At 45.3% G+C, this 25787-nt stretch overlaps 1 protein-coding gene across 2 annotated transcripts in view; it reads left to right on the top strand.

The window, feature by feature from the left end:
• The window catches only part of LOC104305774 (PH and SEC7 domain-containing protein 3), a 116075-nt gene that overhangs the window by 19090 nt on the left and 71198 nt on the right, over positions 1-25787 (top strand). Inside the window, exons 1-5 of one of the 2 annotated variants that reach the window (XM_054179038.1) lie at positions 3043-3251; positions 7223-8285; positions 9597-9989; positions 23296-23502; positions 23603-23683. In XM_054179038.1, coding sequence (XP_054035013.1) covers positions 3221-3251; positions 7223-8285; positions 9597-9989; positions 23296-23502; positions 23603-23683 — 1775 coding nt within the window. In that variant the 5' untranslated portion in view covers positions 3043-3220. Of the gene's footprint in view, positions 1-3042; positions 3252-7222; positions 8286-9596; positions 9990-23295; positions 23503-23602; positions 23684-25787 lie in introns of those variants that run through there. The other variant, XM_054179039.1, reaches the window with a different exon arrangement.

The raw sequence follows: 25787 nt of genomic DNA on the forward strand, positions 1-25787 counted from the left end.
AGACCTCCATATTGTTTATTTAACTCTGTCCAGCTTCCTGAGGAAGGGAATCTCTGTGCAAGCTTGTTCAAAAGCTACCATGAGATGTCCAGCTATGCCTTTAGCAGCAAATACTTGGAGCCTGAGAGATGTACATGTCCCTCTGTGCCCTGTTTTTGTTTTAGCTGTGTGTGTAACTTAATATCCAGCTCCTGGGGTCCTTTGATGACTGCCTAGCAATCTTTCTTTTAGCCTGGGTAATTGGTTCCAAACCCTCAAATGCACTAAAGGATGTTTCTTCCTGTGGATGTGTCTGGTTTCTTCAGCAGCTGCTGCAGAGTCCAGAGTTTCTGAGATCTGTGAGTAGTAATGTGGGGGTTTTAAGCCATTGTTGCTTGTTCAAAGATTGGTGATATTTTTTTTTTAATCTGAAGAGGGCTTTCTATTTGAAGAACTTTTTGGAGAGATTAAAAAAGATTATTTAAAAGTACAGTATTTTAAATATGTAATATTAAATACAAGTGGATTCAGAGAGACTGTGAAACCTTTGTAGATGCTGCAAGTGTCAAAGCAACTCTGGGCTGTCTGTCACTGCTCCAGAAGTTTCAGCTGAAGGCTCTTAGAGAGCTTTTAAAGTAATTCTTGCTATTATTGTGTGTACCTACACTTAGAAAACCACTTGTTAGACACTTTGTTTCTAAATCAGAGCTATGAAAACATAGAAAGTTTTGGATTCACGTTTCATCAGTCTTTTGAGTTTTGGGTTTAAGACTTCCAGATATAAGTCTTAAACAGAAACTTGGGATTTGGTAAGCCACATCACTCCATGAGGTGGGGCTTTAAAGAAAAGTGCATTAAATACAGTAAGATTCACCTGCACTTTTACATCAGGTTAAGGAGCCCAGATAGTCCTTTTGTATTTCCTCCTGTTCACTAGCAGCTGTTTCGCTTTATCCCTTTTGCTTTCCAGGGTAACTGACTCCTGGGACTGAACTACCTCACTGACCATCTGTGGCCCATACAGCAATTTGTAGTGGATAATCCCTCACACCATACCCTCCCAGCATATGCTGCATGTTAGTTTTGGACTTTGGCCTGTTTTGAGCTCACTGTAGGCCTGTGAGTGGCAAGATGCCATCCTTTCTGCAGCTGGAGGAAGAGTGTAGGGCTCTGTGATTAGTGCAGTTGTGGATGTGTAAGTGCTCCCAATTCCTGTTTACCACTGGGAAGACAGTTAAAATCTGTGGGGAAAATAAATAAGCAACAGAGGGTCATATCATTGCTTACCTAAAGCTTTTCATCAGGAACAGGGTTAGGTTTGCAAGCATGAAACACCCCCAACACCCCCGCACCCCCTGCTGAAACATACACGCAACGACCCTTATGTTTACCTGCTGTTTTGGCCATTGCTTTCTTCCTGGGCAGGATTTATATTCCTCACTAGCAGCTTTTTCTCACTGTGTCTTTTCAAAGCCATGACAACTTGGGCATCAGGTCGCTAGCTGACTCCAGGCACTGTGATGTGGTGAGTGGAGAGATTGGTGAGCAATGTACCTAGTGCTGGCAATAGCTGTCCAGTGGCAGACTGAAGGCTCACCTAGTACAGCCTCTGGTTTCCCAAATCCCCTAGTATTTAGGGAGCTATGCAAAAGCAGTGGTGAGCAGTACTTCTCTGATAACTTCTTTCAGTGTGGAGCAAGCTATGGGGGTGGGATTTTCTGAGCAACACACTGCCCCTAGGTGCTTGCAAGGGGATAATTTTTCTTTCCTGAATCGGTCAGTTTAATTTCTGGTAACCCTGAGCCCCTGGCTGCTGCCCCACTGCCTGACTGCTCTAGCACAGTGATTGCCAGGCGCATGCTGCTGGGTCTCTGTCAACCTCTCATTGGCAGCAGCAGGGACTCTTTTTGAAGTGAGGAATCTCAGTCAACATGGTTGCTTTTTCTGCATAGGGTTTGCCATACCTCTGGTCACTTCCACCTTCCCTGTGTGTCTGCAGGACAGACTGTGGTGTTTAAGCAGGGCTTATTTTCTAGGCAACTCTCCCGTATCACTTCCCTCTGTTGTCTCCCCTGCCTTCAGTCAGCTTCCCCATTTCCACCAACTTCTTGTTCATAATGCCACTGTAACTTTGCTGAGATGAAGGCCTGCCTTCCCTGCTCTGGTGAAGCAAACTGCCCAAAAGCCTGGAACGGCTCCGAGCTGCAGAAAAAACTGCGCCCAGTGTGGCTCAGACCGTTGCAGTCCAGCTACAAAAGCAGGCTGCTTGCATTATGCTAATTTCCCGACTTTGGCTAAGGAAGGACCTCCTCCAGCCAGGCAGGACCTATCACGGCACGGAGAATGACTTCATTTGGAAAGAGGGCTGCTGCGCAAGGCTGCCAGTGGTTGTGCAACATCCCTCCCCTCTCATAGTGGGAGGCTGTTCCATCTCAGCGTGCACGGTTACTGTTTTATAAATCAGAATAGTTTCAGTAACCACAGAAGTTGTAACTCCAGGGAGTGCAGGATGATGAGACATGCGACTGTCCTCTTTAGCACTGAGATAAGGATGCAATGCTATAAGACCTGCAATTTGTTTGTTAAACTCTTGTCACCGAGAGATTCATTTCCTCTTAATGCACACATCACTTTTACTTGCCTTAATTTTAATTTATAAATAATGGCAAGAAAGGCCAGTACCGAGAAATCACAACTGTTACGATGCTGCATGCAAGCTCACCCACGTGCTACTTGTGATCGGCGCAAGGAGCTGCAGGGAAATAAAATGCGAGACGATTGGGCTGCTTTGTGAAACCTTCCAGCTCATTAATGCTGAAATGCGTCAAGCGCATTTGAAACCAGCACACGACCCTCAGGACTGCCACTGTGGCAGTTTCTTCCCTTATGGATGTGTTTATAATAAATGGCAACTAAGCACAAGCATTTCCCTGGCATACTGTCAGGCAGCCTTGCTGGAGGAAATTCCCCCCCAACCTCCCCCCCCCCCCCCCCCAATTCCCGCGCAAGCTGCCAAGGTGGACTCCTTAGCTCCTGCGATAGACTGAATGAGACTGCAGTTCCCCCATCAGTTTCATAATACTCAGAAAGCATCCATTTACCTCATTGTGTGCAGTGCAGGGCAGCAGCTTCCAGGAAATTTGAAACTATTTTGATTCCAGTTGACTAGAACAGCAGCAATTGAATTAGCTGGTTTCGCTATAGATAAACTGATGATCTGTGCATTTTATTTCTGTGACCAATGGGTAACTGCTGGAGCTACAGTAACCTCTGTGAGTAAGGAGATCATTCAAGCAAATATATCTAATTTCTCGAGATAGCTACTCACACAATTATTTTGTAAAATGTACCTGTAAACAAAATGTCTATGCTTGTAACTTGTGTTTTGCTTCCTAGCATTTCCTTTTGTTATGCTGTAGACAAGCTTGCTTGATATGGAATGGTTTTTTACCTATGCAAAACCACATCTGTGCCTGATTTAAGTAATGAATTCTTTCAACCTCTATTTATCAGAAAGGCTGCCAGCTGCTGTTAGATTATATTTGCCCAGTCTCAGTTTTCTAGCCACTCCCTTTCTATTTTAGCTTTCTCTCTTCATTTAATTATTTTTTTTTTTAATTTTCTTTGTTGAAAGAAGCCACCTTCAATGCAAAGTAGAAATTTGTGTTACCTGATAGTGTATGTCCTTTCTTTGTTTGTTTGGTGATGGGAATTTTTTTTTCCTGCTCATCTTCAGTGCGGTCCTTAAATTTTGTAGCTGCCTTTCTACCCTTGTTTCTAATGCAGTCATATTGGGGGATGGGGTTGGACAGGATATGCCAGTAGCTGCAGCAAGACATGATGCTGTGGTGGTGGATGGGAATAAGGGAGGAGTTTCCCTTAAAGAGCTCAAGCTCCTCTGAGCTCTGGTACCTAAAACAGCACTCTGAGCAAAGGCGAAGGCTGGATACTCTTTAGGAGGGGGTGGTAACTGGCGGTGTTTTACAGCAAGAAGTGAAGATCTCAGCAGTCATGTGCATGATGGTACTTAGTGTAATGGGAACAGACTGCTGCTTTGGTGTCATATGTGATTTTTTTCTTTGAATTGGGCAGTGAATTAGGCAGTGTTTCTGCAGGATGCCATGAAGGTGAGAATCCTGCTGATTTGTGCTTGCATATGGCACAAGCTGCAATCCTTTTAGAGCAGGATTGCTTGCACCTCACTTTAGAAAAGGCCTTAAACTTCTGTCATGGAAGTGCTTCTCTTGTCCAGGTGAAACATGGCTTATGAGTGGCAGAGAGGAGTACCTGTGTGCAAGCTCCCTTCTCCTGCACATCTCTGTAGCCACACATGCATGTATGCTCTCTGTGCATGTATCTCTTCTGGAGTCTGCTGGGCTCACCAGAAGATAAAGTTTGGTTGGGATGAACTTCAGAAGAAGAAGTAACTCAGAAACTTGCTTGGGATTGCTTACTGCTGTCAGCAGCAGCTGTTGCATTTGGCATTTATCATTCACTGTCAGAAATCAGGTGGTCTCTGTTTCCCTCATGTCAATTCAGAAGCGAAGAAAGCAATCTGCAGAGATGTGCTTGGCCCCTTGGCGGGGTTTGTATGCAGTGCCTTGTCAGGGCTTGACCTTTAGTGCACATTGGCTGCATCCCAGACCCATGAGGGAACCAGCAGGGATCTGTGCTCCAGGCATAATCCCAGTGAGGTGGGGTGCATGGATTGAAGGGAGTCTCAGGGGGCATCATACATTACCTTCCTTTGGGCAGAAGCACGTAGCCCAGGCACTAACATGGCCAAGTGCTTTCCTGAGCTCCTAGGGCATGAGGTGATCCTAAATGGGACACCATCCACTTGCAAGCCTGCAAGCTAAGTTGCTGTGGGTGGAGCTGTGTCCACTGAGGAGTGTTTATGGTAGCATTTATAGAGACAAGCTCCTTATCTCAGCAGTTCTTTCTTAAAAAATTCCATGCCTAGACGTGCTGAGAGAGCAGCAAGAACTAATGTCCTGTGTTAGAGCAGACTGGCACTGTGAGGTGGGAAGCCAGGGCCTTTTGCTTGCTTAGGCTGGTCCCTCTGCAGGTGTAGAGGTGTTGCAGCTTCACAGCATTGTTCTTGTCTGTGAATCTGTCCTGGCACCTGTGGCAGGAAGAGGGTGGGCTTGGGGCTACAGAAGCACAGTGTAACTAAATTTTGTGCAAGGGTGCTGTTTTTCTGGGGCTTCAGGCACTCAAAAAAAGCATCATGCCTGGAAATGCTCATATGAAGAGGGAGACCTTGCTGTCTTCTAAAGTACTCTCCCAGTGTACCCACATTTGTGTGTTGGAAACCATGCCATAAAGGCAGGCTAGTGATGCACAAGTGGACAGGGCATCCATATTCCTCACACCTTGCAGCATGGGAAAGATCCCTGCTCAACAACAAACAAGTCACCTAGGTGAAACCTAACCACTGAAGTTTTATTATGGAGTAATTAATAAGCATGAAGATAACTGGAGAACCTATTGGTGAAAAGACTGTCATTTGGTGTCATGTGAGTCTGCACCATACACATAGTGTGGTATTTATTCTGTGGCCACATACAGTGGATAGTGAGCTGGCAGTTGTGAGCTGCTGCTCATCTTTACAAACCTCTGGCAGAAAAATAGCCATGTTAATACAGTGCTGAGCTGGCATTAAATTATCTTGAATTGTCCCCTATGAAAAGAGACTCATATCCCTGGAGCTACTTAATCTTGAGAAGACTGAAAAGGGATGTCATCAATGTGTATAAATATCTGAGGGGTGGGTGTCAAGTGAATGGGGCCAAGCTCTTTTGGGTGATGCACAGTAATAAGACAAGGAACAATGGATTCAGACTTGAACACAGAAAATTTCACCTCAACACGGGGAGAAATTTCTTTACAGTGAGGGTGAGGAAGCAGTGGAACAGGCTGCCCAGAGAGGTTGTAGAGTCTCCTTCTCTGGAGACTTTCAAAACCCACCTGGATGCATTCCTGTGTTGACTACCCTAAGTGACCTTGCTTTGGCAGGGGTGTTGGACCTGATGATCTCTTGAGGTCCCTTCCAACCTCTAATATACTGTGATACTGTGAACTTGGTCTGTCATTAAGCACAGCTGCATGTCTTGCTCCTTGGAAATGGCTTGTGGCCGGTTTGCTCATAGTGGAGATAGGGATCAGTTTGCAGTGCAGCACTTAGAGATGCACCTTGAATGGGGCAAAGTGTGGAAATGCAAGTCGGTTTCTGGTTTCAGAGCTGTCACCTCTGTCATTTTGCAGAGTAGGTATCTGGGTGGATCTGTCCCTCCTGTTGTTTGTTTCATACCATTTTTGTCCAGAAGGGTACAGCCAATGCAGCTGTCACTGTTTTTTCTTTTGGTGGTTGTTGTTGTTGGGTTTGGTTTTTTTTTTTTTTTGGTGTTTTTGAAAGCTCAGCTCCTCCTTGAATTGTAATGTAAGGTGGCCAAGTATCTGTCATTGTGTCATCTGTCTGCTCCCTCTGAGGACAGCTAGTTCTCTGTTACCCCACAACAATGGGAGCCACTGGGTGCTGGGCACTTGGAAAATGGGACCATCTGTTTTTGCTTCTGCTTTGTTTACATCAGCTGAAGAAGCAGCATGAGCAGGGGAAGGGTAGCATGCTTTTTGTGCAGTGCTGAATTTGCTGCCACAGCACACGTGAACTACTCAGTGTGCGTAATTACTGTGACAAGACTTTCAGTTACCTGAGTTCTTACAGGAAGAAGGAAGTGTTGACAGAAAGTTGAATTACTTGCCGATTGCTTTGTAATTTAGTTAATTGGTTTTGTCAAAGCTGTGGAATATACGGGGTGTGGCTAATTGTCTTCCCAATGTTTCATCTTTAAAAGTGGAAATGACCTAAAACTAATTTTTTAAAAGTAAACCCAACATGTATGGTGCATACTGTGGATGAATGTCAGAGCTTTGAATTTCTGGCCTGTGGCCTCAGACTGCTCATGGGACACTGGGACCTTTCTGAAGTGTAGCAGACATTTCTGGCATTCTTTCTTGGCCGTGCATGCTCCCAAATTAGGGCTGCCCAAAACCTTTCATTTAAAAGGACCAGCTCTGGATAACTGCAGTGTGAAAACAAGGAGAAATGTGTTAAACTTAGCAGTATTTTCCTTGCAGGGAAGAGTATAGTTACTCTGTTAGGTGAGGGCTGGGAAGGGAGCTCAGGATTTTTGCTTATGTATGCGGAAGATAAAACCTGTGCTTCTTTTTTTCTTTACAGGTGGTGGCCATGGAGGCAGAACTTCACTCCCTCATACCATCATCAATGAATTTCCAGAGTATGGCACCATAGAGCCAAGTGAGGACACACCGAGGGCTTCATTGCCACGCCAGGCAGAGCCTGTGGCACGCAGTTCAGAACCTCACCAGTGGGTACCTGGCAGGCCCATTCCTCAGCCTGTGGTTTCTGCAGACAGTTTGAGATCTGATGCTGGGTCAGGGCAGCTGTGTGCCACAGAAGGTTTTCCACCTATGGATAGCCTGCCAGAGACTACAAAAATCTCTCTATGTCTGGAAGTGGCAAAGGTGCAAGAGAGAGCAAATACTTCTGTAGAATCAGAGACACAAATGGAAAAAAAGAGCGGTACTGGCAGCCAAAATGTGCAGGCAGCCGAAGAACCAGTTCCAACAGGCCAAGAAAAACCCTCAGACATGCCTCTTCCATCTGAACGAACAGCTGAGGAAAAAATGCATTTGATTGTAGAGAAAGATCTGGCTGCAATATGGACTGGGGAAAAGCAGTCTGAGTCCTTGCAATCCATCAGTAATAACGCTGAGGAGGTCCATGCAGCACAGGAGACAAGCTGTCACAGACCATCTGTGACAAACCTGGAAGCAGCCAGCAGAGTGGAGGGGTGGGCGCATTTTGAGGAGTTTTCAGTGCACAGTCAAGGCAAAATGCAAATGGGCCCTGAGAGGAGGCTCTCTAAAGAGGCAGCTGTGAGCAAACATGTAGAATTTCAAGGGGTGGAGATATTATGGCTGCAAAAAGCTGAGGAGCAGAGAAGAAAGAAGCACTCGCTGCTGGAGACTGTGTCTGTGGAGAGGAAGGCATTCCCCAAAACATCCAGCTACCCTGTGGCACCAATATCCTTCCCAGGTTTGGTCTCCTCACCAGACAGTGTTTGGAATGAAGTTTGTGAGGACCCAAGAATAGGACCAGCTGCCTCTGGAGATGCTCCTCTGGCGCTGCTTGATGAAAGTGGGGAGGATGAAGTTCTTGTGAAGGACAAGAAGAACCATGCTGAGGAGGAGACAGCTGTCCTAGTGAGAGGCCGGGGCAGGTGAGATGACGTTGGTGGGGAGGCACAGGGGCCAGGCAGGGTTTCTCTTGTCCCAAGAATGTGGCTTGTGCCTACCCCTTTAGGAGCTGCTGACAAATGCATGTTTGTCTGCTGTCTGCAGTGTTGTGACAATGGTTCATGCCTGGTGGTGGCTAGTGCATGAAGTTGGGACTAAACCTCATCCATACCACCTTGCTAATTTTTGATGTCCAGCTCAGGTTTGGAAACATGAAGCTGTGTCTTGCTGTTTGTGGAATAGCGGCTGCATGACGAAGGATTCGTAGTAGGTGTAAATGGGATATGGACATAGCAAGTAGGCAGCATGCAGGCCTGGCTTTATGTGGCTGGCTGGTTTTGGGTAGATTTCATAAAGAACAGTGGAAGCACCTCATGAGACATCAGATAATGAAAATATTTTTACTGAAGGCTTTGTATATTGTAAGAGGGTAAGTGTTGTGATGTGCTTTCTGTATTCCCTGCCTATATGTTTTATAGATAATTCTATCTGTGTGTTTTGCAAAAAAATGTGCACTTCTGTTTACCAGAGTATCCTGATTTGCTCAGTTTTCTTTTCTGATGCAAAAGATCACAATGGTACCCTTCCAGAAAACTGCCTGCTTTGACCTGGTGGAGTGTCTGCTTCTGAAACAATGGGATCTTGGCAAGTGAGGTGCTCCTGCCTCAGTACCTCAGGATCTGTGCTTTAGATAGCATGCAGGATTGCTCAGGCCCACAGTGTTTGGTGCATCAGAAAAGAAAACTATGCAGGGGGATGCCACACGTTCCCCGTACATCTGCAGGCCAAGTCGTCCTCCTTCAAATCTGGTTCTCATGGCTCTGGAGTGTTAGCGGTATTTCCTTCCCTTTGCATTTTGGAGGGATGTCCTCCAGGTGTTTGCCAAAGATCCCAGGCTTAGGACTGCAGGGCCAGCAAGCTGTCCTGTAGGGGCAGAAGTGCCATCTGAGAGCACGTGTTCAACCTGTGCAGCCTCTTTCATGGCAGTGGTGCCTAGTGGAGACATTACACATTCATGAGTGCTCTCCTCCTTTGCACATAAGCAGCTGATATCTGTTAAGCAATATGAGGCTTTCTACCCACACCCCTCTTCTTTTTGTATCCCCAGAGAGGGAGATGGTGCCAGTCATGAAGGCAGGTGGTGCAAGGCGAAACTAGTATTTTACCTGCAGTGTTCTTTCCTGCATGAAACCATGTTGACCTTTCTGTTTGCAAAGATGGAAGGCAAGAAGGTACACCCAGAGGTCTAAACCTTGCCCCTGACCTGAAATGAGCTGTTTCTAATTATTTTCCAGGATGGTGGAGGAGGGGGAAGCAGCCACTGGAGGATATGAAGATGTCCTTGGACAGAGGCATTCTGATGTCTTCACTGATCTGTACAGCTCACAGTTTGAAAACATCCTAGACAATGCATCTTTGTACTACAGTGCGGAGTCGCTGGAGACATTGTACTCAGAGCCTGATAGCTACTTCAGCTTTGAGATGCCACTTACTCCCATGATCCAGCAGCGCATGAAGGAGGGTGGACAGTTTTTAGATCGAATGCCAGCCTCAGGACAGTCAGATGTCCTGCAGCTTCCTCCTGACAGAGAGGTGAAGGGCTACGGAGAAGGCATCGCCAATGGCTTAAGGGATGCAAGCGAAACATTCGTCAGAGGAGATGTCATGGAAGTTCCTTGCTTCGAAAGGTAAAAGCAGTGGGTGAGCTTTCTGTATGCCTGCTGATTTTTTCCTGATGTCTCTTTCCTTCAGTGGACTATCACAGAGTGTAGGTTTGCCTCTTCTAACACTGTGTTTTCTGCACAGAATAATTTCTGGTGTAACAGAATGAGCTGCAAGAGAGAAGTGAGCCATGCACATGGGTGCTGTTTGTTAGCAAAGTACAGTCTTATCTTATGAAAGTTTTGTAGATGATACTTGCGTGAATAAAAGGCTGTCTGGTATTGTCACATCTCTTGGAACTGCCCATGGATGAGTTAGTTACCAGATATGAATGAAATTTGCTCAGCTCCAGTTATACTGGAGCAGCTCCAGTTATACTGGGGCAGCATTTTTGACAACAGTAACACCCAGTGCACACAAATGCCGTTGTCCAAATGCATTTTATGATTTGGGTGTTAAAGGTAATGTCTGCACATAGCTTCTCCTGTCTTAAGGTCAGTGGGAGTTTCTCCACGTTTGGGACAATGTTTATCTCCCACCACTTTTACGGGATTAGAGACTGTTAGATGCTTCTTTTGTTTGGGCAGTAGTTACTGTCTGGGAGGAGGGAGTATTGCAAAAATGTCAGTAATTTCCATTTAGGTAAAGGGACAGATAAGAAAACCTATTAAGAGAAGAGTCATGTAAGAAGCATAAACTAGGCTAAGTGGTCAGCAAATACTGTGTAAGTGCAGAAACTCAGTCTATGAGTATGACATTCGAACTGTCCTTAGCTGTAGGTGAGTGATGGGCAAAGTGGGGTGTGGTGGGTTGAAGCAGCTGAATGTTAAAAGCATAGCCTAAAACTGCCACAGTGGGGATTCAAACCAAAGGCAGCAATCTGCAGTGGGATGAGTGACCTCATGAATGACAAAGATGCTTTGGATCTCTATCATTGCCCAGGAACATGTTATCTATGAGTCCTTAGATGATTCCCTTAGATGGAACTAGTCTAGTCTCAACTTCCCTGGGAGCCAGTGGTGAGAGGACTTTTATCTGCTTTATTTGTTTTGTGCTAGTGAGAAAGAAGTCCTTTGGGCAGGATTAGTTTTGTGAACTTTACAGATTAAAGTACAGTTTGCCTTTAAAAGAACAGGCAGAAGAATGTAGCAGTTTAGAATATTCTTGCTGTTAGTCCTTTTGGAAGAAAGGTGTTTAAATACTCTACAACCATGAGCTGCTTGGTGTCAGTAAGGAGTAAGCGACTGCTAGTCTGCTACAGGCAATATGGAGCCAGCAACTGAGGTTAGTCCTGACACTTGCAGCTCCTTGCCTGTACTGAAACCAAAAGCTCATTTGAAAGTGTAGTGGAGGGCAAGCAGCACATACAGACCTTGATTCTGTTACCTCATAGCTGCATTATCTACTATTTAAAAACCACTGTCAAGGCCCATATGAGCCCATTGAGACAGAGGGTGTCTTGAAGACCAGGTGTGCTTAGATAATGCTTAGAGACACATAAGGTGCCTACCTAGTGTGGATTTTGTTAGGAAATGTTATTTTTAGTTTAAGTTGGCAGCCAGAGTAATAAACCAACAGTTTTGGAAAATTATTCTTTTTTTTCCTTTTTACTTAAAAAAGAGGAAAGAAGTGTCACCAACAGTGGGTTTGGTAGGAAGCTCTGCTCTTGGAGTCTGCAGGGCTGGGTTAGGATGAGCCTGGAGGGCTTGCTCTGTTAAGGGAGGTGCTGATATAAAGTGTATCTGCAGCAGTACAGCCGGCCATAGAGGTGCCCAACATGGTAAGGCTCTGGACAATAACTTTATTACCCAGTCTGCTCTGTAATGTTCAACTATGTGGTGTTGTGCCACAGTACAGGTGACTGACAGATCATTTGTGCCATACTTTTGGAACCAGTGATGAATCATGGTGTGACAGTATGTGGATGAAGACCATTGATTGCATGCTGGGGGCTACATGGGATGTATTTGCAAAGAGGTCAAGTCAGTGTGCCACTGTCAAGCTCAGGTTAACCAGTAATAGCAGCTTGAGCCGTGGGGACTTTTCTATAGAGCTTCCGTGTGTGGTTGTGTTGTCTGAAGCGATCTCAGATTTGGTTTTGTGTCTGAAAGAGCTGACTGAAAGTCTGCAAGTGTAATACATGTGGGGTAGCTACTGTGGCACCTTGTGTCTTCTGCTGTAAGTCCTCGTTTCCTATGGTGCTGGGAACCTGGGGCTTTGCTGGGGCTGTGTTTTCCCACACGTAGTGCCCGCACGGTGGAGCAGTGGTGCAGATCTACCGGAGGATAAAGTGCAGGAGGCAAGCCCACCGCCCTGCTGTATGCAGGCAGCGCTCCCTGGCCTGACATCCCGCAACAACCGGCGGGAGCTGGCAGCCAGCAGCCTGGCTGCTATACATCGTGGAGCCACCGGAGGTCTCTGTGCTCGCTGCAGAGCTGCCGGCTCTGCCTGCGGCAAGGGCTCCCGCACCTCCCCCTGCCCATCCCGCCATGTGTAGTCGCTGGAGGGCAGGTACAGGCCGGAGAGCAGCTGGAAGACCCTATTCTGTAGGGCTGGAGGCAGGTGTGGGGTCTCAGCATGTGAAGTGACAAGTGCAAAGTGAAGTGGGGGAAATTTGGAATGAAGGAAGCTTGGGAGCAAGGCAATGCAATGTTGCAGTCAGGCACGAGAGGAAGCATGTACCCCCTTTTCCAGACACTCTGCTGCCAGTCCAGGTGAACAACTGAACCCAAACTCTCAGCACCTCCCTGTGCCGTGGTATTTCGGGAACATAAAAAAATATGTGGGAAAGTGCGTGGGGAAAGAGCACACTTCCAAGTACCAGCTCTGATTTATGGGGGAACAGAGTGTGAAATACTGGCAGTTCTTCATGGTCGGGTACAGAAGGGGAGTGGGGATGCGAGCAAAGGGAGTTCATGGCTTGCACCCGGAAACTGAAAGTCATCTGCCACTTAGGAAAGGAGGAGTAGATGCTCCCCATACCATGCCCTCCCAATAGCACCACAGCACCTTCTGTATCTCTCTGGAGAAATCCTGAGCATAAGTAACATGCGGTCCCTAGATGGCGTGAGTTTTTAACGTGCAAGGCAAGGAAACCTAGTCTTGTAATGAGTAAGCGGGAGGGTAACATCCTTCTCTGCACTTAGGAAATCACTAGCTCTGGGAGGGGTCAGCTCTGGTATGTGAAGGCTGGTCACATGCCTTCAGAACTGAAAAAAAAAAAAAGGACAAAAAAAAAAAGAGAGATTAGAGGCTTGCAGTCTGCAAGTTCCTATGGGCTCCTGGGTGTCTGGATGTTTCATCCCTGCTGTTCTCCCTATCAGCTGCTGGACATGGTTAAACACAGTAAGTCCTGGCGAGAGCCGTGAGACATGCCTGCTCTGACAGCCACCCGCCACACTTCCTGAGGCAGGAGGATGTCAGCTGGTCCCTGGGTTTTCCTGCAGGACAGGTTGCCTTTCTTTTGCAAGTAGTCCTTCTTTTGCAAGTAGTCCTTCCTTTGCATAGCTTAGATGCCCCTTGTGCCTGGACAGTGGAGGAGGGATACCTAGGGGAGAAGGGTGTGAAGGTTTCCCTCCCTCGGGAACCGTTTCAGCTCTTGGTGTCTTTTGCGGGGCTGATTCTCATTTGTAGGTGTGTAATGATCGTCCTTCTTTGAGAATAACAAATTTCTGCAGCTGAAGCAGCCTTAAGTTTCCCCAGATGAGGGTGGGAGAACTGGAGTAGGAGTGGGAGTGTGTGAAGTGTCAGAGCTGAGGGACAGCCTTGCTATGTAATGGGGCACAATGGGGTCCCCGTGAAACATGCTGAGCTACAGGTTGCCAGGGTAATGGAGCTTTTCAGTGTCAATCAATATGTTGCATTTGTGCTGTGTTTGGTCCTCATGCCTCTGTGTTGTCCTTGCAGAGGTATGCAGTCCCCACTGTTGCATCCATGCCCCAGATACTACTACATCATCCCCCTTCTTGTGCCAGTGAACTTGTGATGAGATGGAGCAAGGCTCAGCCTTGGTATATGGAGTTTAGTCATACTCACAGAGTCAATAAGAAAGACTGCAAGATGCTATCCTGACACTGAGCATGAGCTTGCATCACCTAAGCTAGGTGTAATCATTTACACCCAATCAGTGTGAGAGGAAGGGGATGTATTTGCAAAGCAGTAAGATGCAGCCAAGGAGAAAAATAGGTTTACTTTCATATGTTCATAGTGAGCAATGGAGCATCAGTATATCTAAAAGTGAAGTATGAAGCTCTCAGTAATATTCTCTGCCTTTCTTTCCTACTTTCAGACTTTAAAGACAGAAAGAAATTCTTTAATCTTTCTTTTGTTTCTGTGTTCTTTATAACAGAGTTCCCATTCCCTCTTCCTTTGTATACTGCAGTGAGAAAAAGAAATTAAAACAAAACAAATGAAAAAACTTACGGCATTTCTCTCCCTGAGTTGTCTTGTCATATGCAGTCTCCATTGGTAGGGCATTGCCCAATATTTTTCTAAATCTGGAGAGAAAAAGAAAAAAAATCTGTATTGCAGCTCCTAATTCTCAAAAATGCTAAGTATTTGCCACCTGCCATCATCTTCAAAGACTTGCTGGTGCTCAGACAATTTTTAAGCCTTGTTATTTTATTTTTTTCCTAGAGATGCAAACACAAATTAAGTCACATGTATGTTCTTTTTTAATTCAAGGTGTGGGGGGAAGAAAACAAACTCCCTAAAGCAGTCTGGTTGTTTTCAGAGTAAATGCAAAGGATCATAGACTGCTTTTCCCAATGGCTGCCCTGTTACTCTTAATGGTTTCTGCCTCTCATAGTAGTTCCCATAGTTGCTTTCTTTCATCTGCCTATGGGCTGTTTCCATCAGTTTCTTAACTGGCACTCTTCTTACTTTGAGGCAATAAACTTTACTGACAGTTAAATGCAGTTTTAATCCCTTTCTCCAGGTTGATTCCCTAAGTCTCCTTCTCCTTCAGTATCCTATATGCCAATTATACTTCTGTTTTTTCGTTTGCATTCTAGTATTTTTGTCCAGTGCAGCTTGTATTTGATTTTCAATGCAGATATGAGACTCAGTATTTACATAACTAGCATATAACCTGTATTGATTCATTCTATTAGTCTGTCCAAGGGCAGTCTGGTAGAACTCTTTCCATCTTGCAAACTGGTTGAATTTTTCATTCGATGTGAAATCTGACAAATCTGTTCCTAAGTGAGTAATTTTTGGCCTCAGCTCACAACAGATTCTGGGACCTAAGAGAGCTAGGACTGTCATAAGGTGATACTTCATATTTGCTGCTATCCATATGTCTGGATAAAGCAGATTATTCAGAGAGATACCACTGGTGGTTGTTCTAGAGGAGCAAATGTGTCAAATGAATCTGAAGGTTGTGAACAAGAGGACACATACTGGTGCCCATTTTTGTTTGCACATGGGCTACAGCATGTCAGTTGTTGAGCCACTTGTAAACACAGTATGCTGGCATGGATATGTTAAATCCAGGTAAAGGTAGTGTCACAATCTGTAGGAGTAAATCTCTATGCTGGTGGCATTTTGGCAGCTGAGAATTTGCCTCTTTGTTGCATAGTTTAGTAACTTCAAAAATGTTAATCCACACTGATCACCTTGGTATTCCCTGCAGGAAGGTGGTGTCCTTATCAAGGGCCTGGAAATACAGTGTGTGAGTTTGGCTTTGCTCTGGCTAATAAGGTGCTTGCAACACCTTTTTAGTGAGAGTTTGTAAAACTGCTTCCAGTTGCTACATAAACTGTTGTTTTAAACTGTTTCGCCTTTTCAGTTCCCATACTCTTCTGAAAATAAAACAAACAAAACTAGGATCCAGAAAGGAAAATCAAAACAGAAAAAGAAAAAAAAAAAAAGTGGAGCAGCTGATCAGTGCACAAAGTGCCTCAGTAAAGCTGTCAGCAGCTCAGCTTCTAGGCTGGCATCTCTTGGCATATTTCCATTAAAGTCAAAGCCATTTAGGTCAGGAAGATTTCATTCACTGAAATGGAGGTGTCTGCCAGCTTCACGTAGGTCCAAGTAGGCCTGGTGTCTAATCCATTACCCATGACTGGCTGGCAGTAAAGTCCCATTCCAAGTTATTGCTGGTTAATTCTTCTGCTCCTGTGTCTCTTGGGGTAGAAAGAGGCAGAGCCTGGCAGCTAGCAGGGCAGTGTGGAGGCAGGTATAGCTTTGGATGTGATTTCAGGAGCACCAGCTGGAAAAGAACAATGCCTGTAGTATGCAGAATCCTTACAAGTACAGCTGGGTGAGCCATGGGTTGGTTGGTGATTGTTTTTCCTTTACTGTGGAATTCTGTCTTTTAGTATTATTAACTGTTCTTTCTGCAGACAGCCTATTCATTTTGCTGCATGGTTGCAATATATAGCTCCTGTGTAATGCTACTGCTAGTGCTGAAATGCTCTATCTGCACATCTGCAGGGAAGCCATAACCAAAAGACATAAACACACATATTTTTATGCATCTGTTTTGCTCCCTGTCAGATGCCCTGCATGCACTTCCAGTCTTCAAACAGTTAAAGTGAGCACAGCTGAGGGGGAAGGTACTCCACTAGCTTCCTTATCTTGCTTCTGACCCAGAAGACCCTGCAGAAACCTTCTGGAGAGGATGGCACTGAGTGAGGGGATGGCTTTTGGCACCCACAGCATGTAGGGTATGCATAGGCAAGAGAGCCTGCAGGCTTCCGAAACACATAGGATCTGAATGTTTTCTGAGCAGGGTCACAGGTGTGCAGTGCATTCTGTGGATCTAGTTTTTCGTCATGCCTGGGGGCAAGTGGGCTAGATCCTGAGCGTGGGACTATCCTGATGTATCCAAGAGACTAGTTGACATGTCATTGCATCTGTCAGAAATAGCCATTGCAAGGGGAGCCCTTGGACACTCCCTATCTCAAGGGCTAGGCATGGAGGTATTAATGTGGCGTGATCACTCACCCTCACAGTGACGTAAAGAGCCTGAGGTTGAAGTGGAATCAAACCTGAATTACTTTTAGCAAAATGCTTGTACTTCAGGTGGCATAAAAGCGGTGTGTCTGTGTTATTAAGAACGTGTTGTCTCTAGAAAGAGCTGCAATACTTTCCTTGTGGTGTGACAGGTCTTCTTGTCCTGATGCTGTGATCCCATAATGGTAGTGTTTGCATTTGCTGCAATACAAGCCTACCAGAAATGGTGTTTTCTGAATGCTTTAGCTCTTAGGTCCCTACTTACTTTTAATCAGAGAAAAAGGCAGATGATTACCGGGAGCAAAAGGTTATTTTCAAGCAGCAGCGTGCATTTCAGCCTTGGAAACTGACTGCGTATGCGTTTTATTGATAACCAATAGGAGTGTACCGGGCTTGTTTGTGTATTTTTCATCTTGCTCCTCTCTATGTGACATGACAATGGCTGAGTTAGATTTTAATGGATCCTTGGTGAATGCTCAGGGTTGTAGAAACCATCCTCCTCCCTCCATGTGTCCTGGCTGGTGCTGTGCTCATAAGACACCTACTGAATCAAGTTGCAGCAAAGCGCAGCTGTGTCAGTCCTCAAAGAGGGACCCACTTCAAAGTGTTTCTTTGAAGAGAATCCATACGTAGGACTTCAAAGCTGAGGAAACCATTCAGAGTAAAATAGCACAGTGAGTCAACTGCTCAGAAAGGACATTATTTTTATTACTTTTCTCCCCTTCCTACAGTTTTATCTTGGAAGAGCCCTGGAGATGGAAATAACTGTAAAGGTAAATCATTGCTCGATGTTGATTTTGTGCTTGCTCTTTCCTGGCCCCCAGAGAAGCCAGTTTAGAGCTGTTCCCAGCCTGTCTGCGTGGTCGGTCATTTGTAGCAGGAACTGACTCATGATGTCCCCCTGCTGCCGGGATTTCTTCACTTTCTCTGGTGGGGCTTCTCCTTTCAGAGCCAGGCTGTTCAAGCACGACTTTTCAACTCCCTTAAAACAAAATTCAGCCTGTGTGACCGATCCTTTTTGGTGAGCTCTGAAAATGTGGAAGAGTTTCAGTGGCTAAGCATACATGTCTCTGAAGGGTTGTAGGGCAGGGATTAACTCTCTCAGGGCAGGAGTCTTTGCAGAGGGAAGTTTTCTTCCCCCTGCAGCCTAGGCTTAGTGTCAGGGGCATTCAAGTGCATCTGTCTTTTTGTGATGTCCCTGCCATGCTGTGAGGTGAGAGCTGCTGCTGAGGGGCTGTTGAATTAGAAATAGAGAGTGTTTTTCGCAGCCAGCGTTGATGGATATGGTTGAGGGGAAGGTCTTCTTTCTTTTGGAACATGAAGAAGGCTCAGAGTAAAGTCTTTATCAGCAACATGGCTAGTATGGTGCTTCAGGAGGTGATTATCAGCCCCAGCATGGCTCCCCGGCAGATACTGTACTCCTGCTGAAAACAACATTTGTTCTGGCCTGAGTTTCTGTGTGCCAGAATGCCTCTCCACCCTTCCTTATTTTTAATCATTGCTTCGTTTTGCTCTGATGATCTTTGCTGGCAAATGCCTGACTTAGCCTGCCTTAAAGTAAAGCTTATGCTAGAGCTGTGCAGGTTTGTTTGAGAGAAAAATTGTTTTTCCTCCTATTTCCTCCTCCTCTCTTTATAAAAAGACTTGTAAAGGTCCTAGACCTATATCATACAAGCTCCCCTTGATATCAGTGCATCCAGTGCATACCAGATGGATTAGTTTTTCTCATGGAAGTGCCCCGTGTGCATCTGAGGGAAAGAGTGTGCCACAGAAGCATATGCTGTGCATGCAGCGAGAATTGCGGGCAGTGGGTTCACTGATGTGGCTGTACTGAGGACAGCACATAGACTGAGTTGTCACACCCTGCCACTCAGTGTCAACTGCAAACATCTCTTTTTAAGTGGCTGGGGTGATTGCTCTGTGCTGGGTCTGAGCTCTTCACCCATAAAGCAAAACACTAGCATGCTTTTCTTCCTTGGGACAAAAGAGAGAAGGTTTTTCCCATGGTTTTGCTAAAAGATAAAGAGCGTCACAAGGTTTAAGGCACATGAAACTGCAGGTACACATGCCAAGCTTTCAGCCTAGCAGACTGAGAGGAGGAATCATTGAGATGTGAGGTGCCTGTATCCCTGCCATTATATTACTGACCTTGCTCTGTTTTTGTCTGGAAGTTGCAGCTGTTCCCCAAACAGCTGTAGATAGTTTTTATTTTGGTGAAAACCAGGATATGGGGCAGGGGGAACAAGTGAATTTAGACTGTTCTTAAACAGATCAAGTGTGCTAAAGTGCTAGGCCTGGCAAGACTGAGGTACCTTGCCACTGGGAGCTAAATTACCGTAGATCTGGTCAATAATGGAGTAAGTGAAGACAGCAGTTTAAAATGCTTCAGAGTCTGCCTAGTTGTTTCAGTGTGTTATGGGAAACCAACTTTACAGATGTTAGTCTGCCTGTGTTTCACCTGTGAGCATGGAGAGGTAGCTGCTGCTGCTAGAAGGTATTACATTTACCATAGCAGCTGTTTATCAAACTGCTGTAATTTCTGCTGGATATGATGGTCACAGCTTCTATGCATTGACTGTGAACCTAGGGACACTTTGGCAGATTGAGGGAGTATGTGTCAAGAGTGCATTGTTGGGGACAGGAATAAGAAGGTCAAAAGACCTGGATTCTGGCCACAGCTTTGTGAGACCAAAGGGTCTGGTGTTTTTTGTAGTTTCTGTTTTCTGTGGTTTCTGATAGCAAAGATTAATATAAGAGTCTCTGAATGACCATCATCAACAATACTACTACCAGTAGTATTGTTAGGGTTCCTTTTGACCTTGAATCAAAGATTGGGGAGAATGTGATCTATTACATTTTCAGCCTACTTTTTTCAGTGGAAGTTTCTCATTTTTATGTGATATGTATAGCTTTGTGAGAAATCTCAATCTACTCTTGTTCTGCGTCGCAGAGTCCTTTCTTGGCTCTATTTTGCTGGTAATGCTGCTGTGGACTCTGTGCAGAAAATGTAGACTTCGGAAGACAGACCTATTTATACTCTTGGTCACTCATAGACCTTGATTAGGGTCCACTATAAGCACTTTACAGAGGGAGGCAAGTCTTCTAAATGTGTTCAGCAGCTGGGGAAACTGAGGCATGGAATGGAAAGAGAGACTAGAGGTGAGAAGAGGTGTCAGTCTTTTCCCTGAATAACACTGCCCAGACCCTGGTAAAATGACCTGCCTAGAGGGCAGCTTTCAATAGTTACACACGGGGTAACTTCATTTCCTAAGCCTCAGTGACATGGGCACAAAGCTTTCTCACTATCTGAGAAACTTGAGAACTGAGCTCTCATTTTAATGTTAACAATCTGACATCTTCCCTGAACAAGAGGTTTATGTTATAGACAACCTATATTATTGATTTGATTGCCACTCTGTGCTTATTAATAAGCTTATTATCTGTCAGAATAAATGAAGGAAACATTTCTTATTCTTTGACCTGATATGTGTACAGTGGCCCCCATCAGGATGAAGTCTTAAATCAGGGAGGTTGAAAGATAAAGTTTCTTATACAGTCCTGTTGGCTGTTTTAGCAAACAAGAGAAAGAGCACAGTCTCCTCCTTGCTGGGTATTCCTCCTTCACATCCCAGCCACAGGCAAAATAGAAGCCAGGAGCTACCATAATGTTTTATTTCTTTAACTGGCAGATGCTGGCACCTTCCTTCTTTCTGAAATTGTGGTGGTTTATATTAACATTGACTTTTGTAGTGCCCTGGTTCCTAGCAGGTTGCAGATGTTTCTTGTCAGCTTTGGCCATCTTTCAGGGCTATAAATACTGCCTTTAATAAAGAGCAGTGTGAAACAACACTGAGATTTATGAGTGAGGCTCTGCAAGTTGGCATGACTTTTGAAGCAGCATTTGTAAGTGAAAGACTCTGTAAAGAGGTGTTAGCTCACCTGGTTATACTTTGCTCTTGTTGGTTGTTTGAGAGTTGGAAGTTTGAAAGTAGTTGTACCTGGACTTGCTGGAAAGTGTCCAGAGAAGGACCACAAAGTTGGTGAGGGGCTTGGAGCACAAGCTCTATGAGGAGAGACTGAGGGAGCTGGGGTTGCTTAGCCTGGAAAGGAGGAGGCTCAGGGGAGACCTTATTGCTCTCTACAACTACCTGAAGGGAGGTTGTGGACAGGCGGAGGTTGGTCTCTTCTCCCAGGCAACCAGCACCAGAACAAGAGGACACAGTCTCAAGATGCACCAGGGGAGGTTTAGGCTGGAGGTTAGGAAGAAATTCTACACAGAGAGAGTGATTGCCCATTGGAATGGGCTGCCCGGGGAGGTGGTGGAGTCACCATCACTGGAAGTGTTCAGGAGACTTTATAGGGTGCTTGGTTGCATGGTTTACTTGATAGGTGGGTTGGATAACAGGTTGGACGTGATGATCTTGAAGGTCTCTTCCAACCTGGTTTATTCTGTTCTATTCTACCTGATTTAAATGGACAGGGCATTGTCAGAGAACAATAGGTCATAGGCATATGCCAGAGGACTTGGGAATTTGCTTTCTTCACAAGTTTGGAGCAGATAAAATTTAGAGAATTGCAGCCATTGGCTAGAGCTTTTAGAAAGGGCTGAGTAGGCCTTTCCCATAATATCAGTATCAGGAAGGGCTTGGCTTTTTTTTTTGTTTTCTAGGTTAGCTGGTGGTCAGATGTTAACGATGTTGAAATTGTTTTTATGGTATTAACTCCCTACTAGAGCACTGAGACTAAAGTCCCTTTTGCTATAGCATCTTATTGTTTACACTGAAATGAATGCAAGATCTAATCCCTAGTTAGATTTTATGAACCAGTTAGATTTCAGTTTTCCACTAATACTTGTATAAAAAAAGTTGTACCCCACAGTGTGTATGTGTGATGCATTTGATGCTATAGCAGCACTAGGAAGATGGAAACAGAGATGAAATGGACAAGTCTCCTTCCTGTAGGAGTACCACATACCTCCTCCTCTTCAGCCATGCACAGAAAGAGAGATAGGGCACAGGTGATGATTTGTGTGCAAGGATGCATACAGAACAGTAAATATTTTTTTTTAAGCTCATGTTATATGAAAATCTCATCTTTAAAGGGTTAATAAGTGGCTAGCAGACATTTCAGTAGATAATTATAACAGGAATGGAGCGATTGGTTGTCTAACTCTGGCTTGCCAAGCCCAAAGATTACAGTGGTGTGTGAAACCGTGGCATGTTGAAGAGTTGTGTTTAAAATCATCTTTAACTCCTTCCACTCATGTCTACCCTGTGCCTGATCCCTGCTGATTGTTCATTAGGTCTGTGTAAATGAGGGCTTTGTGCAAAGAATTTCTGTATTGTATTTTTTAAAACAGCAATGCTGCCGTGCACACACTCACACACACACAGAGCTAAGAATTTGCAAGAATTTTCATGGCAGTGTCAGAGAAAAGATTTTCCAAAGTTAAAAGTTTGCCTCTGTGCAGGGGTGTGTGTGTGTGGGTGTGCTTTCTGGTATGGAGAGCTCTTACCTCTTTGATGGGAGAAGCAAAGCAGGCACACAGCTCAACCAGAGCTTTCCTGCGGTAGTTAAGTGGGAGGAATCCATAAATGCATGATTTATATAAAGTGCCCTGGGATTGCCATGCTGAACATCCTGACTTTGAGCAGCTGGTGAAGGAAGTTATTCTCAACATGAGGGAGCAGGAGGAAAGCAAGCAGTTCTCCAGGCTAGCCTTGGTGGCTTGTGTCTTTCTCCTATTCCCCAAACTGGATTCCTCGCTTTGAGTCCTGCTTTTTCTAATGGTGCCTATCCATGGCTCATGGTGGCATGGAAACCACAGAGATCATGGATGTTGTTTTAAATTTAGGGATTTGTGTTGTTTCCTAGAGAACTGGGGAAGAATGAGGAAGGGGACTTGTGCTGAGTCAGCTCAGAGCTACTGAACACCCTTGCTTGCTGCGTTTTCCCCTGAAAAATTGCTAACAGCCTACTTTTACAGCAATCCTTTAAAGCCAAGCAAGTGATTGGGTTAAAAAAATACTAGTGCAAGAAGCAGAACAGGAGCCAGTGTTGTCAGGTGTAGGTTGATAATACCAAACAGCCATCTGTGAAGTAAGTGTTGTGGACACTCAGCACAATCAGAAAGTGTTTCTGGACTGGAAAGCCCATAATTGGGTCTCTGTGTTTGACTTTTTTAACCTCTGGTGGCTGCTAAATAAAATGTCCCTGTTCTATGCAGCTCCTTCAGTTAAGTGGAATTTGCTGTACTGTGTAATCTTGCCTCTTCACTGTTAGTTGCCTTCTGGTTTATGAGGAATTAAATCCTTCTTGAAACTGTAATGTCATCTCATTTTTCTCCTTTTTTTTTTTATTATTTCTATCTCACAGCAATGCTGAACTTCAGAATATGGCGTTAGACTCCAGTGCTGCCATGGGGAGCAAAGAACTTCAGGAGAAAGATGTCACGGGAGCCCTTAGCCATGATCTCAGCAATGGCAGCAGTGGCAATGTGGAAGCAGCCAGGCGCCTGGCTAAGCGCCTCTACCATCTGGAGAGATTCAAACGCTCTGATGTGGCAAAGCATTTGGGTAAAAAGTATGTGCCAATATGAGGCCTTTGGCCACCTTGTTCTTCTTGCTGGTTCTGGAAGGATCCACTCTTGAATGATAACCTTTACTTACTTGTTTGTTTAAAGCAATGAATTCAGCAAGCTTGTAGCTGAAGAATACCTGAAGTTCTTTGACTTCACAGGCATGACGCTGGACTGCTCACTCAGGTACGTAGCCACTGGCAGACCTTATGTTCTTGTTTTAGTAACTGTGCTCTTTGCTGTGTTGTCCTAATAGAAGTGGTTGCCCTGTGGAGGCAGGGAAGAAGAAGAAGAAGAAAAGAGGGATGTGATACATTTTTGGGATGGAGCTTTTCTTTTCTGTTTGGCTTGGCATGTCAATGTACTCTGGAGTGCTCTTGGAGCAGTGGCATTTCCTGGAGAGGGAAACCTGGGGGCGGACCTGCTTAGGGATGGTCCTTGATGCAGAAGAGGGAGAAAAATGATCTGTCATGCAGTAAACAGGGGACTTGCAGTCTGCGAGGTGCTGCTGGGAAATGAAGGTGTTGCTCACAGCTGAGCCACACAGAAATTCTGGCTGCTGCCTCTTGGAGCTTGCTCTGCCCAGCTGCAGTGCACAAATCCAGGGCCAGGGTTTGATGTGGCTCTACATCTCCCCTCACCACATCCCTCTGAGGCATCCAAAAATGTGCAGAACAGCAAAAGCTTCCACATGGAAAATGCTGTTGAGAGTTTGGTAGCTGCCAGTGTGGGTTTTTGGAAGCCCAGCCCTTCAATTTTCCTTCATTTTTACACTAGAATTAGGCCTCAACAGTGTTTGTTGTCATTAGTTCTTTTCTTAGGAGGAAAAACACTATTTGTATGGTGTTCTGGTATTTTAAGTGAGTATCTGGGATTTAAAGTGAGTTTAAAATCTGGAATTACTCAAGTGAGTTATTTTTCTTTCTTTGATTGATACAAAACCAGGAGGTCCACAAGCATTTGCCAATTCCATTGCAAATGCATTTCCAGGGGCTGGGCTCTGGGAGACCTTGGCAGACCCCAAAGCAGGAGTCCTGCCTGCCCAAGATGGCAAAAAGTGTAGAAGAGGGAATCACCTGCTCCTGCGGCAGGATAACAGATTTGAGACAGAGCACCCCCCAAGCACAGGGTGGGAGCAGCTGGAGCAGTAAGAAGTGTGCTGTTCATTCTGGGTTTTAGCAGCCCTGAAGTATGATGCTAAATATATCCATCTGTTAAATTGTGAAATATAACACCTAATTGCTTTGAGGCACATATTTAGAAGGTCTCTGCTCCCAGTAGACCTCCTGTTAATATTAGTAGTCATGACCTTCTCTAAAATATGCCCTGGCTCTTTTGGGACTTAGGTGTGCCAGGGGTTTGCTGAGGTTTCAGGAGTAGCCACAGCAACTGCTGGGTACATGCCCTGGGCACACAGGAAAGGCCAGGAACACAACACTGTTGCGAAGGCTGGGGCAGCTAAGGTGTGTTACTTCATGCTTGCAGAGAATGAGAAGTAACTGCTTTGTTGCTGCTGGCTCCCTGGCAAGCTGTGGTTTGTTAAGCATTTTGAAGCCCATCACAGCAGCCAAGGACCACACTGCTCCCAGGATGTGGGATGTGGTTGTGCTCTATGTATCCCTGTCAATGGCAAGTCTGCAACATGGGTGGGTTGTTCCTTCATCATCCTGCTCTGCTTCCACACCCTGGACCCTCATTGCCCATACATCTCCTGAATGCATCTCTCACATGCTCCACAGGACCATAGGAGGGAAGGAGGTGGAACCCCTGCTCCAGTCCCTCTCAGAGTCCATCCTTGTCTTCCCAGTGGGCAGAATCTCACCCCTGTGGTCCTCAGCCACATCATTGTGCTCCGAGAGTGAGGAACCTGCCTTGTTTATTTATCAAATGCTGTTTCATTGCTTGCCTCTCTGAGGCAGCTTTCAAGGGGGTATAAAGCTGCTGAAGAGGAGGAGAGGGTGTAGGTTGATAGTGCCTGGTATGGGCAGGGCAATGTCAGGCAAGGAGCCTGAGCTGGAGGAGGAAGAAATATGGCTAGTTGTGAAAATGTCTCAGGAGGGCATGAGGTAGGAAGGGAATAGAAACCCTGCAAGGATTCAGTTTTATCTACTTGTGAATTGGGTTATTTGCAATACATTATATGTGAAATTAAGTTATTACCAGGCAGATCACACTGTGTATGGGTGCGAGATTGTTACAAGTACAGCCCGTCTCTGACCTTGCCTAAAGGAGGAGAAGTCAATGTTTATTTGTCCAGACTAGACAGACGTGAATGTTCCAGAAACATAGT

Source organism: Dryobates pubescens, chromosome Z (genome assembly GCF_014839835.1).
Source record: "Dryobates pubescens isolate bDryPub1 chromosome Z, bDryPub1.pri, whole genome shotgun sequence".
NCBI lineage: Eukaryota > Metazoa > Chordata > Aves > Piciformes > Picidae > Dryobates > Dryobates pubescens.